The sequence below is a fragment of the Notechis scutatus genome, chromosome 11, assembly GCF_049901735.1.
Source record: "Notechis scutatus isolate UNSWTSFEM ecotype Mainland chromosome 11, rNotScu1.2, whole genome shotgun sequence".
Classification (NCBI taxonomy): domain Eukaryota; kingdom Metazoa; phylum Chordata; class Lepidosauria; order Squamata; family Elapidae; genus Notechis; species Notechis scutatus.
Window position 1 is genome coordinate 19454033 of NC_142019.1, and position 12965 is coordinate 19466997.

At 61.2% G+C, this 12965-nt stretch overlaps 3 protein-coding genes across 3 annotated transcripts in view; all 3 read right to left on the reverse strand.

The window, feature by feature from the left end:
* Positions 1–2104: 2104 nt before the first annotated feature.
* Positions 2105–4259, reverse strand: LOC113423345 (gonadotropin-releasing hormone II receptor-like). The gene is made up of 3 exons (XM_026684691.2): positions 3756–4259; positions 3404–3611; positions 2105–2879 (listed from the first exon to the last, which is right to left on the reverse strand). The coding sequence occupies exons 1-3, from the start codon at positions 4257–4259 to the stop codon at positions 2275–2277; spliced, it is 1317 nt and encodes a 438-aa protein (XP_026540476.2). The 3' UTR covers positions 2105–2274.
* Positions 4260–4709: 450 nt separating this feature from the next.
* Positions 4710–6559, reverse strand: LOC148129721 (uncharacterized). The gene is made up of 3 exons (XM_087972867.1): positions 5757–6559; positions 5213–5663; positions 4710–4832 (listed from the first exon to the last, which is right to left on the reverse strand). Exons 1-3 carry the CDS (start codon positions 6281–6283, stop codon positions 4710–4712), a joined length of 1101 nt encoding a protein of 366 aa, XP_087828993.1. The 5' UTR covers positions 6284–6559.
* Positions 6560–12619: 6060 nt separating this feature from the next.
* The window catches only part of ANPEP (alanyl aminopeptidase, membrane), a 36272-nt gene continuing 35926 nt past the window's right edge, over positions 12620–12965 (reverse strand). Inside the window, exon 22 of the mRNA XM_087972979.1 lies at positions 12620–12955. Within this exon, the coding sequence (XP_087829105.1) occupies positions 12806–12955 (150 nt within the window). The 3' untranslated portion in view covers positions 12620–12805. The remainder of the gene's footprint in view (positions 12956–12965) is intronic.

Sequence of the window (12965 nt, forward strand, 5' to 3'; positions counted from 1 at the left end):
GGAAAAGGTTTTCCAGGATCTTTGAAAGATTTGGTTCAGTGGTTCTGAGATCACATCTGCCAGCTCTTTCAGGACCCTGGGATGGAATCATTCCAATGTGAATCGTTCTCCAAATGGTTGAGCTTTATCACAACGCTACCAGATATACTACAGATTTACAGATTAACAGAGTTGGAAGGGACCTTGTAGGTCATCTAGTCCAACTCCCCACCCAAGCAGGAGACCCTACACCATTTCTGACAGAGGGCAGTCCAATCTCTTCTTGAAAGCCTCCAGGGATGAAGCTCCCACAACTTCCAAAAGCAACTTCTGTTCCATCGGTTGATCGTTTTCACTGTCAGTTTCTCCTTATTTCCAGGTTAAATCTCTCCTTGTTCACTTTCCATCCATTATTCCTTGCCTGTCCTTCAGGTGCTTTGTGAAATAGCTTGACCTCTTCCTCCTCTCTGTGGCAGCCCCTCAAGTATTGGAAGATCACTATCCTGTCTCCCCTGGTCCTTCTCTTCCCTGGACTAGCCAGGCCCAGTTCCTGCAATCATTCTTCATGTTTTAGTCTCCAGTCCCCTCATCATCCTGGTTGCTCTTCTCTGCACTCTTTCTAGAGTCTCAACCTCTTTTTTATAGTGTGGTGGCCAAAACTGGATGCAGGACTCCAGGTGTGGTCTTACTAAGGCTTTATGGAGTGGTATTAGTACTTCCCTTGATCTCGATTGTATCCCTCTGTTCATGCAATTTAGGATTGCATTGGCTTTTTTGGCTGCTGCTGCACACGGCTGGCTCCTATTTAGCTGGTTGTCCACTAAGACTCCAAGATCCCTCTCCCAGTTCCTGCTATTGAGCCTGGTTTCACCCAGTTTATATGTGTCCTTTTGTTTTTTCTTGCCTAAGTGTAGGACTTTCCTTTTCTCTGTATTTCATTTCAATTTCATTTTGTTAGAGAGGGCCCAGTGTTTTAGTCTGTCCAGATCCCTCTGGACCTTGAGCCTATCAAGGTCAGCTGGAAGAGCCACCAGCACTGCAATGGTCAGGAAAGAGGGCCGGAGCCCGGTCAAGAAATGGCTCTATGGCCATTCACCCCGGGCAATTGGGCCCCGGACACCCCTTGCTGCAGGACAGGAGTTAAGCTGATATTGAAGTAATGGTGAAATAGAATCATTAAAGAAAGGATGCAAATGAGGGACAGAATGAAACATGAATGGCAAAAATCAAAATATTTTTTATTTATTTTAAATAATGAAACAGAATTGTTAAAGTGACCTGCAGCGGCTTGTCCCGCGGTGGGAAGGCCGTGGCGAGTTGTCCCCTCCCCCCAGGAACCCCCTTGAGGCAGGGAGGGAGGGAGGAGCCCATCCAGCCGTGCAGGGTCTCCCCTGTGGCTGCTCCCGGGAGAGCCTGGCCTTCCTGCCCTGGTCTGCCTGGCACAGCAGCCAGGATCTGCTCTTCCGAGGGCAGACGGTGCCAATGTGGAGGCTGGCGACAGCCCTGTCACTCCCCTGGCTGTTTTCCAGTGCCAGCCAGTCTGCCAGTGTCCTCTCCCTTCCCCCAGAGCCACGGGGCCCCGATCTCCCCCTGCCTCACCCACTTGGAGCCTCCCCCCCAGACAAAGACCACCGGGGGGGGCAGAGCTGCTTCCTCTGAGCCCGTGACCATTTTCCCCTGGGGACCACTAGGGGCAGCGCAGAGTCCCCAGCAGGGGCGGCTCTCCGAACTGCCTCCTTGGGTGCCATCGTTCCAGCGGGTCTCCTTGCACCGAAGCGGCCTCGATTGAAGCCCATGGAGACCCCGGGAGACGCTGGGCCAGTTGTGCTCAGCTAAGCTCAGCCGTTTCTTGTGGGGAAAACCGGGAGAATCCCCCCACCCCCGGGGGGCAGGAACTGGCCAACCAGCCACTCCCCATCAGGGGCAAGTCAGAGCCAGCACTCCAAAGCCCCTGGCTCAGCCCAGGATGGAGAGAGGCGCCTGGCTGCCCACTTGCCAAAGAACAGCCAGTCTTTGACCTGTGCCCCTTCCCCCCAAAAAGTGGAGACTCAGCCCCTCCAAAGCCCCCCGGTGAGCTTTCTATGGGAGAGAAAACGGGGCCGGGCCCCTTATCGCGGCTCTCTTCGGGCTCCACAAGGAGAGCAGGAGGCTGAGAGGGTTGAGCCACCATTTCTTGAACAAGCCACAGCGCCATAAAAAGACGCCTGGACCGGATGTGCCAGGAGCCCATTATGGCTTAAGCGATAGGAGGGAACAGCCGGATGTCCCTCGCAGCCACCTCAGAAGGAGCCCAACTCAGGGCCACCCAGGCTCCTTCCCCGACAAGGGGGCCTGGGGGGTCCCTGCCGGAGCCCCTTCCTCCTCTGGCCCAGGCGAGAGAGCCGGCCGCTCCCTGCTCTGAAGGAGCCTGGGCCTCACAGCCTTCCCACTCAGCTGGCGGCAAGGGCTGCCCGTCGGGCCTGCAGAGGTCCTCAGGAGGGGCCTTGAGCCCGGGCCCAGGGCCACCTCTGCTGTGTCAGAGGGGAGCAGCCTGCCCTCTCTCTGGGGGCGAGCAGAGGACACGGAGCCCTGGAAGGAGCCAGTGATGGGGGAGGGCGGCTGCTTCCCTCGCCCGGCTGCCCTGCAGCACCCGCCCTGCCAGCCCCCAGCGAAGAGGCGGTAGGTGATGGGGTCCAGGCAGGCGTTGAGCAAGCCAAAGAGGAAGAGGATGTGTGCCAGCGAGGGGCTCACTGCCCTCTCCATGCCCGCGGGCCAGAACCAGTACCACAGGCCCAGCAGGTAGTAAGGGGTCCAGCAGAGCACGAAGGAGCCGACGATGGCCAGGCTGAGGTGCAGCAGGCGGAGACGCGCCCTGGGGATGGGGTTGCGCGAGCGGCGCAGGGGCATCTCTTGGGCAGACCCTGAAAGAGAGAAGGCAGCCGGGTCAGCCTCAGCTTCTCCTTGCGCCCAGGGTCTGGTACGTTCACTGCTTAATGCAGATTTCTCCTAAAACGCTTGTTTTGTGCCTGTCCGTAATGAACAGACATTTCTTCCTGTATTTCCGGAAATACCAGAAGTGACAAAACGGGCCCGTTTTTCGGCCTCCAAAGGCTGCAGAGGCTTCCCTCGAGGAGCCTCTAGGAGGCTGAAAAAGACCTCAAACGGGCCGAAAATCATCTGGGAGGTGCACTTGCACAGTGCAGGTAAGGGGGCGGCAGGGGGGATCGCGCACGCATGCATGGGGGCGTGGTGGGTGTGTGCATTGCCTTCTGGGTGCTGGCATGCACGTAATTTTTGGCACTGGGGCCCAAAAGGGCTAGCTCCCACTGCCCTAGGCTAAATCTGCAGAAGAAGGAGTCCATTCGAGTTTGAAAGGCATGAGTGAACTCCCAGGTGAAGGGAAGCAAAGGTGCTGCCCCACTGTGCCCTCCCCGGCCAAACTCACAGCGGTTGCAGGAGCTGACGTGCCGTGAAATCTCCAAGAGGACCCGGGTGTAGCAAGCACTCATGACCAGCAGCGGGAGCAGGAAAAGGCCCAGGAAGCCGAACATGTTGTAGGCCACCTCATGCCAGTGCTGGGCGAAGGAGCCTTGGGTGGTGCACTGGGTGAAGTTCTGGGGGGAGCGGATGGTGACCGTGTGGAACAGGAACAGCTGCAGGGCCAATGGCAGGAATTGGGGGGGGGGGAGAGAAGGGTTTGGAGCAGAGCCTGATTCTGTGCAAGCCCTCCCCCGAGGCCACGGGCCCCTAGCCCAGGGAGGGGGAGCCTCCTTGCCAGGGCGAGCCGAGTCGGGTACCTGTGGAGTGGAGAGGCTGGCGCTCATCAGCCAAGCCGCGTAGAGCAAGACCTGGTTCCTGCGCCAGGCCCGGGCAGCGGCCAGGGGCTGCAAGATGACCGCCTGGCAGTCCAAGCTGATCAGAGTGGTGACAAAGGCCGAGGCGTACATGGCCAGCAGCTTCAGGAACATGAGAAGCCGGCAGGCCACGTCCCCAGCCTGCCACTGCAGCGTGATGTTCCAGGCCGCGTCCAGGGGCATCACCACCAAGGCCACCAGCAGGTCGGCCACCGCCAGGTGCAGGAGCAGCAGCCGTGCGTGGGAGCCCTTGGCTGCTGGCCTGCTGCTGCTCCAGCTGCTCCACAGCAGGGCCAGGTTGCAGGAGGCCGAGATCACGCACAGCAGCAGGGTGAGCCCCACCCGGACCTGAGCGGCAGCCGAGAAAACGGGCAGCACCACCACCGGCTCCTCCGGGCCTTTGGAAGAGGAGCCCCTCCCCCAGAGCCCGCTCCTGTTGTACTCCATGGGGTGGGGGGTGAATCTGCCTCCCTGGGTGGGAGAGAAGGGAGGCAAGGCGGGTCATTGGAGCCAGCGCCGCTCCCCAGCAGCAGCCCCCTCCCCTCCCTCCGCTGCCCTCCGCGGGGTCTCAGCAGCCTACCTCCTCTCTGCCTCACCAGCCTCCTCTCTGCCTCACCAGCCCTGGGAAAGCAGCCTGAGGGGGCCTGCCGACAGTCAGGGCTGGTCACTCTGAGAGACGCCCTTGGACAGACAGACGTCCCTCGGATTCTGCCCAGGGTCACGTCTGCTCAGCCCCACCCCAGAAGGCAGCCAGGCGGCTCTTGTCAGAGCTGGGGGAGGGGGGGTCTTCACACCTGGCCCTAAGCCCCTTGTTCCACGAAAGAGAGCTGGCCCAGGGGCAAAAATGTCTTTGGACCCAGGAGGGTCAGAATCCAAGGGATTTAAATAAAGGAGTTGTTACGCGGTCTGCCCCCGAGAATGGCCGTGGGGCAGCGGGTTGGATGGCGAGGCTGCAGCCTCTTCCTGGAGGTGCCTGGGGAAGGTGGCCGAGTCCCCCCAGGGCTTGGGGTCCTCTCTTCTCTGTGTTTAGGGGGGAGGGATCTGAGTTGGGGGTCAGTTTGGAGCAGCTTCTAGGTCCCCTGGGATGCTGCTGCTGCTGCTGCTGCTGCTATGGGGAAGGTGCTCCCAGCCCACCCCAGCAACCTGGACAGGTAGCCATGGGGGGGCTCCAGCAACTCCTAATCCTTTGCGTGGCTGTTTGTGGTCCAAGGCAGAGAACGGGACTCCCCCCTCCGCCCCCTCCCTCCCCCGCCTTCTTCTTCCACGGTGGACTTTGGACTTTGCTTTCGAGGGTCAAAGGTTTTCTCAGCAAACACCACGACATTCAGCTCCAACGTATTAAAAAGCATTTATTTCACCCCCTTGGTCTCCATCATAACAACAATAACAATAATAAATACCATCAGGCTCGTCAAAGCCTCGCAAAGCGTCCCGAAGGCTCCGGGAGAAGGACGAGCAGCCGCGCAAGCGCCGGAGCAAGCGGGGCAGGAACCGCCACCAGGGGGCGCCTGCTCCTCCCGGCGCGCGGCCGCCCAACGGCCGGAGGGGCGTCCGGGAACCCGCTCAGCCGGGGGCCGCTCTCGGTCCTCGCCCGGCGAGGGAGCCGCCGCTTCCCGTTGGCCGCTCGGCGCCTGCTCGGAAGGCCGTTCGGGCGCGGGGTCCCTCGGGTGGCCGCTTCCAGCCGCTGCTAGCCGGCCCAGAGAGCGCGCCGCTCCGTCCGGCGGGCGCGGGGCGCCTCTTCTGCTGCTGCTGCCGCTGCCGCTGCTGGCGAGCGGGGCTGGGTCAGTCCCGGCCGGGAGCCGCCAGCGGGAAGAAGTCCTCCAGGAAGGAGAGCAGCTCGTCGGGGAGACTCTGCAGGGAGAGACGGGAGCCGGTGAGCCACCCGCCGCGCCATCATCCCGCGCGGGAGGGACGGGCGGGCGGGCGGGCGGGCCGGGGACCTACCTGGCAGGCGGGCGACGGGGCCGCGACGGGCGGCTCGGGCGGGAGGAGCGCGGCGCGCTGGCTCGGCCGCCGGGTCCGCAGCTCGGGCAGGCGGGAGCGGCGCGCCAGGACTCCGCCTGCGGCGGGGCGGGCAGGCGGGGCGGCGGCGGCGGGCGCGACTCCTGCCCGAGCAGCTCGGAGAGGTGGCCGATGTAGCGGATGGCGAGGCGGAGCGTCTCGATCTTGGTCAGGCTCTGCCCGGCGGGCGCCAGCGAGGCGGGCAGGTAGCGGCGCAGCGCGTGCAGGGCCTGGGCCAGGCGCCTCATGCGGAGCTTCTCGCGCTGGCTGGCGCTCTGCCGCTGCCCGCCGCCCAGCCGCGCCCGCCCGCCCGCCCGCCAGGCCCGCCCGCCCGCCGAGGAGCCGCACGAGTCCGGGGAGGAGGCCGGCGAGGCGCTGCTGGAGCCCGGGCACAGGCAGCCGGAGGGCCCGGGCAGGAAAGCCAGGCCGAGGTCCGGAGAGGCGCAGTCGGCGCGGGTGCTGCGGGCCATGGCTGGGGCGCTCGGAAGGGACGGGCCGCGCGGGCAGCGCTTTATGCCGCCCAGGTGTGAAGTTGGCACCTCGGCCGGGCTTCGCACTTCGGAGCGCGGCGGGGGCGGCCGGCCCTGGGAAAGCGCGGCGGGGGCTGCGGGAGGCCCCCCGAGGCAGCTGCCCCCCCTCCCGCTTGCCCAGGCCGGGGAGCGTTGCCTGCGGGGCCCTGGCAGCTCCCCACGGAGGGGCCGCCCTCGGATTCCCAGCACATGCCGGAGCCTCTCCGAGGGCCCAGGAGCCGGGCAGGCCCTCCGGAGTGAGTGCAAAACTTTCCTCCCCGGCTTGTTGCTGCTGCTGCTGCTCCACGAAGCCCAGCCGGGTCCTGAGACAAAGTGCAGCAGCCATTGTGCTGGGGGGGCTCTTGGCACAGCCCACCCCCCACTTGCTCTGTGCCAAGGACAAGGGAAGGCCCCGAGCCCTGAAGGCCAAGGGAGGCCGGAGGTCTTCCTGCTGCTGTTGTGTGAGAACAAGGGAGAGGAGGAGGGTGAGGGTCACAGGGAGCGCCGGAGACAGGATTGTAGTGTTTGGAAATGACAAAGCAAAGAGGTCTGTTATAAAAGGGTTTCCCCCACTTTCAAAGGCTTCTGCAGGGGGGTGCTAGGTTTTCTACACATATGTTGTAAAAATAACCAATATGGGCGGGTCTCTTCCTTGGTGCATTAGATAAGAGGAAGCCTCCCCCTATTTGCTACCTTCTTAGCTAGTTCTGGAGAGTTGGGTGGTCAGTCATGGGTCTCCTCTGAGGGATCAGACGCTTTCAGATGCTGCTGCTGAGTGTGTGAGACTCTGAAGAGGCCCCCTTGAAATCTCACCCGCCCCAGGCTGGGCTCACGGGGTGGGGTGGGGGGGCGCAGCTCAGGGGCTTTGAAGGGGCTGCCCTGCCTGAGGGGGGATGATGAGATTTGCTCCTGCGAGGGCGGATGGCAGGCAGCCTCCGCAGAAGAATCCCGGGTGGACTTGCCTGCCCTTGGGGCTCCTGGAGGCGGCCGCCACCTGCCAGCCCTCCCTTCCCACCTGGCCTGTCCCAGGAGCTGCAGACTTGGGATGAGGTCTTCACACCAGGCGCTCCGTGTTTAGACAAGGGTGGGCCTCTTTTACACCCGGCCCTGGGAACTCTGCCCCTCCCCACCTTTCCCAGCCTTGGGGAAGAGCCGCCATTGCCAGGAGAGGGAAAGGGACAGGCAGCCACTTCCCACCGATTGAGCCCTTCAGGCTGTGGAGGTGGGCCGGTGAGAAGTGCTTCGCCACAGCGTCCCTTCCTGGGGGTGGGCCTGGAAGGGCAGGGAGAGCAGGGGGGCAGCCTGTGCCAGCTTCCTTCAGGGCAGAAGGGGGCCTGGGCCTGCCAGGGAGGGCAGGGAGCAAGATTGGAGGACCTCGTTCTGCCCCATGGACTTTGGAGGGAGCGCGGAGGCCGAGGGGCTGCTCTGGGGGAGAGAAGGGGAAGCCACTCTTGTCCCTGGATTAGGAAGCAAACGGAGAAGGGGAGTTGCCAGAGGGATGATGGGGGCAGGAGGAGTCAGAGGGTGCCCTGCCCCCCTTTTTTCCCTCCGTGGGGAGCAGAGAAAGGCAGGGATCCCCCTTTGCACAGGCCCTCTGGGCGGAGGAGGCTGCCTGGACTGCGGGCCTGCCTGACACAGTCAAGGAATTGGAGCAGGGAACCCACCGAGGAGCTTGGCCGGGTCAAGGAAGAGGGCAGGGGACTCTGGGGAAAGAGGAGAGCCAACGCCAGGCTGAGAGTCAGCGAGAGCCAGGAGGGCCGGAGCCCTGAGCCCACCTGCAGACCCTGCCCAGGGAGCCCCGGCTGACAGTCCAGACCAGCAGGAGAGGGCCGGGGGAGGGGAGAGGGGAGCTGGGGCTGCGCTGTGGGGCCAGTGGGGAGGCAGGCAGAAGGGGGGCTGCCAGGATCCCTGGGTCTCTCGGGAAACCTTGGTGGGGCTTCCACTGACCTCCTGGGACACATTGGGGGGCGTTTCTCACCGGAGGGACAGAGATGAAGGAGAAAAGCTCTTGGTGAAAGAGAGGCCAAGCAGAGGCAACAGACAAGCTGAAAGGAGAAAGTATTATGACCCCCCCACAATTCAGTCCCTCTGTTCTGGTCTCCAGTGGTGCCTGTGGCTAATGAAAGACGCCCCCCCGCCAGTGAATGAAAAAAAGGGCTGATTGGGGAAGGGGATGAATTGCAGGAGGATCCAACTATAAAGGCCCAGGAAGGCAGCACCAAGAAGACCCCCCCTCAGGCAAATGGAGGGGCAAAGGCTCCCGAGCCTTGGGAGGATGGGGGGGGGGGCAGGGGGAGAGAGGCCCCTCCCAGAGGGTCTCCATTGAGCAGGGCCTTTCTTCAGTTTCCCACACGGCATTTCTGGCTACTGGGCAGAAGAGAGGGGGCTGCTGAATCCATCCTAGTCCACCTGGCCTGGGGCTGGGGGGCAACTCGGGGGGCTGCTCCAGGGCAGCTGATCCCAGGAAGGCCAGCCAGAGCATTAGCAGCTCTAGGGCTGTGTGAATGGCTGCCTGCACACTTCCCAAGCCCGGAGTGACGACAATTAAGGCTCCGAGTGGCGAAAGTCACACCTTTGCAAATGGGGCTCTCTTTCCCACTGCCCTCGGCTGGGAGCCTTTGACCCCGTGCCCAGCCCTGCTTGGGGCTGCTTCCCATCAGGCACTTCCAGCTTCCGTGGGTGGGGCAAGACTGCTTTGGGTTCCTCCCCCTCCCCCCTGGCAGCTCCCAGCTGCAGCCTCCACCCACCCCAGCCAGGCCAAGCGGATCTGCCACAGGGCAGCTGCTGGGCCTGGACTCTAGGCTGCCCAGGCGAAGGCTGGCACTCTGGCCCTGCCCTTGCTCCCTCTCAGAGCTGCTGGACCCCGTGGGAGAAACCGGCTGCCTGCCAGAGGCCCAGCAGAGGGAACAGCTGGAGCAGCCTCAGGCCTTTGGCGGGAGGGGAGCCCGGCCCCAGGAGCTACAGGGCCTCCAGCTGCCCTGCAGAAGAGTGGCGGCCACGGCATCTGCTGGAGAGGCAGAGAGGTGCTTTGGGGCACCTGGCAGGCCTGGCTCTTGACTCCGGAGTCCCTGGTCCCCTCTGCCGTGCACCCCTGATAGCCCCCCTGCTCAGACCTGAGGAGCCTGAAAGGGGAAGAAAAAGACGGGGGCGGTGCAGAGCACAGGCAGCTCGGAAGGCCCCAGGTCAAAGGCCGGTTGCTTTCCCCCACCTCTGGCCCTCCAGCTCCGCATGCCTGGCCGCTGACCTCTCTGCGGTCCCTGGGCATGTGTGGAGAGACGGCCTCCCAGGGAACGATCAGAATTGGAATCAGCGTCTATGGAGATTCTCGGCCATCCAGGTGATGGTTGCCTCAGGTGCCGTTTTCAAAAGGCAACTGGGGTGTTTTCTTCTTTCAAGGAAAAACATGGTCCAGTTGCCTTTGAAAAACGCTCCTTTGGGATGAGAATTGGTAGGGACCTTGGAGATGATGCAGTCCACCCTCCTTCCTGGGGCAGGAATCCCACCTACCATTCTGGACAAATGGCTGCCCCAGCACCAGGAGGCAGGTTCTCCATTACTTTGTAACGCTGACATTTCTGTGTCACCTCCTGACACGTTTAAAGCTTTTCCAGAGGTCCTCTTGACCTGGGTGGCATTGAGACAAGATTCAACGGATAAAGCCAGCTGTGGAGCTGGCCTACCTGCCACCTGCCAAGACACCTGCCTTCCTGTTTCAGGTACACCCAGGCCCTCGGATGGGAGGAATGGAGCTTGGCTTGCAAAAGTCCTATTGGGCTGTTTTTCTGGTGCCTCAAGAGCAAAGGCTGCTCTCTCTCTCTCCCTCCCTCCCTCCCTTCTTCCCTCCCTCTCTCTCTCTCTCTCTCCCTCTCCCTCTCTCTCTCTCTCTCTCATTGCTTTTTAACTAGTGATGGAGCAACGCATACGTTGTTCAAAACAGGAAGGGAAAAGGGTGGCATGAAGTGGCTGCGTTGTGGGCAGCAGCTGCTGTTGCGCCTGCCAAGGACAGCCATGAGGCTTCCCCCTCCTCACGTGGGGCGGCCGCTTCCCCCCTTCCAGCCGTGCCGGGCACTGAGTCAACAGGAGCAACCCGATCTCATCTCAGGGCTGGCCACCGCTCTGCCCTGCCCGAGTGAGCTTGCTTAATAAAGGGGCTGCCGAGGCTGCGGTTTTTCCTGCAAGGTTGTGCTGTGACATTTTAACGTCTGTGCTTGTGAGATGGAGAGAGAGGAAGCGGGATCCTGAACAGGCTGTGCTTTTGGGCACGGAAGAAAGATTCAAATAGTAGGATAAATGTAAGGGCAGGCAACTTCCGCTGGAAGAACATGTTGGCTTCAGGAGACCAAACTTTGCATCTACCACAAATAATATTGTATAAAAATAGACTCTTCTATGGGGACCCGTTGCTGGAGTCCAGCTTTCATCCTTTTCTTCCCAAAGACTCCAGAAATGTGGGCCTTCTGCTCAGCCAGCCCCCCCCCCCCCCAGCGGCCTCTGCAGCCTTGCGTTCTTTTTGCAAGAACAGTGAAACCGTTGTGGTTGTGTGTTCTGACTTGGGTGGTGCAACGTTACAATGCAGGTCGAGAAAGGGTGACCCTCCTGGCCTGCAGCCGGAGCCCGGCCAAGTGATGCGGCCCCAGCAGGTCGGGCCCTGCGATGAGCCCCCTCCCTTTTTGGGGGGGCTTCAGGTGCTGCAATCATCTTGATGTCCCACATAGTTAAGGTAGTTCCCTGTTTCCCAGGTCCCCACGGGGGGCTGTTCCAGCATCTCCACCACCACCTGCCCCCCCTCAAGCTTCATCTCAATCTAAATTCTTCCTCTTTTTCAGCTTGTTCTTTGGAACAAGTTGGAGACAATAAAACAGGAATTGACCAATAGAAACTGACCTTCCCAGCCCAGCAGAGCAACTTAGAACCGTAGGGCTGGAAGGGTCCTTAGAGGTCTTCTAGTCCATCCCCCTGCTTAAGGTAGGCGCCTTATGCCAATCAAAGGGTCGTCTGGTCTACTGAAATCCTTCCGTGACGGAGCACTCACAACTTTGGGAGGCAAAGCTATTGCGCTGATCTCCCTGTGGGAAGTTTATTCCTTCTCGGTTGGCTCTGTCCCCTCGCTCCTTGTCCTGCCCCCAATCCGCTCCTCTGTGACGGGAAGACCGTTATCCCGCCTTCTCGTACCTAACTCCCTCAACGGTTCATCCTAGGATTTAGCCTCCTGCCCCCAATCTTCTTGGTGGCTTTCCTTGGTGAGACCCCGGCTGCCCGATTGCATTCAGTGTTGGCCACCAGGCTATTAAATAAAGGGTCTGAAACTCTTCATCTCGAGTGCAGAGAAGCGCAGCAAAGGCGATGAGGGGATGAGGGTCAACCCCACAGCCAGGATCACTCTTCTTCTTCGTAAACGTAACAACCCTGGGGGTCTTGGTCAGAACTAGACATGTTTGGAGACACGAGAGAAGCAGAAGGCGGCTGCTTTGGGTCTGACGGGTGGTGGGCTCTGGGAAGGGACCTCAGGAGGCTATCTAGTCCAACTCTCCGGCCAAGGCAGGAGCCCTTATATCATCCTGGAGAAATGATGGTCCAATCTTTTCTTGAACACTTCCCACAATGGAAGACCTGTAAGTGCCGATGGCCGGCTGTTCCAGGGCTCCCTTGTCCGCTCTGTCAGGAAATGCCTCTTTATTTCCAGGTAGGACCTTCCTTCGTTAGGCTTCCATCCTTCAGGTGCTTGAGAGAATAAGCCAAGGCCTTCTCTGTGACAGCCCCTCAGGTACTGGAAGGCTCCTATGACGTCGTGCCTAATCCTTCTGTTCGATCGGCTGGGCGTTTCCCATTCCCTTGGCCATCCCTCCTACGCTTCAGCCTCTTTCAGACCCTTTCTCCTCCCATTATCACCTTCGCTGGTGGACCAGGAGGGCCACTGCTCTAGGACAGGCCTTCCTCAGCCCCTCCCTGCTGGATCAGCTCCTCTGAATTCAACTGGCTTCTGTTACAGCCCCCCCATTTGTTATAGTCCTCCCAGTCTCTCCCCACCCCCAAAGCTGCTCAACCCATGAACATGGAGGCTAGCCGGCTGTCGGGATAGGCGCTCCTTGTGCAGCCTTGCCAAGGACGTGTGGCCCAAAGGATGCTGGTGCAGGAGTCCTGTGCCAGCCCTTGCTCCATTGTTAATACCCACTGCAGACACAGAGCGCTGCATCAAGATGTTCGCCATCACAAAATCTGCCAAGGCCTGGCACCCGGTCACCCCCCACGGGGCCCATGCCATCTCCCCCCTTCTCCAGCAGTCACCTCCACACTCCATTCAAGAGACTCTTTAATTTACACTGTTGGGGTCACAGAGTTACAGAGGGGCCTTGCCGCGGCCTCAGAGAGTCCCAGCCCTCCTGCTCCTCGGCCCTCGGGAGTCCCTGAGGTGCCACATCCCAGGCGCTGCTGGTCCTCTGGCCGGAACCCCCGACCCACAGCAGCAGCACCGGCTGGTTCCCCCTACGAGTTGTCCTGGAACCACCGAAGGACGAGCGGCTTGTTCTCGTCCACCCACTTGATGTTGGCCTTCGTCCTCTCCAGGGCCTGCTCAAGCGCCCGGGTGGCAGAGCCGAAGCCCACATCCGCGTTGTCTGCCTTGAACTGCTCCAGCTGTCAGCCA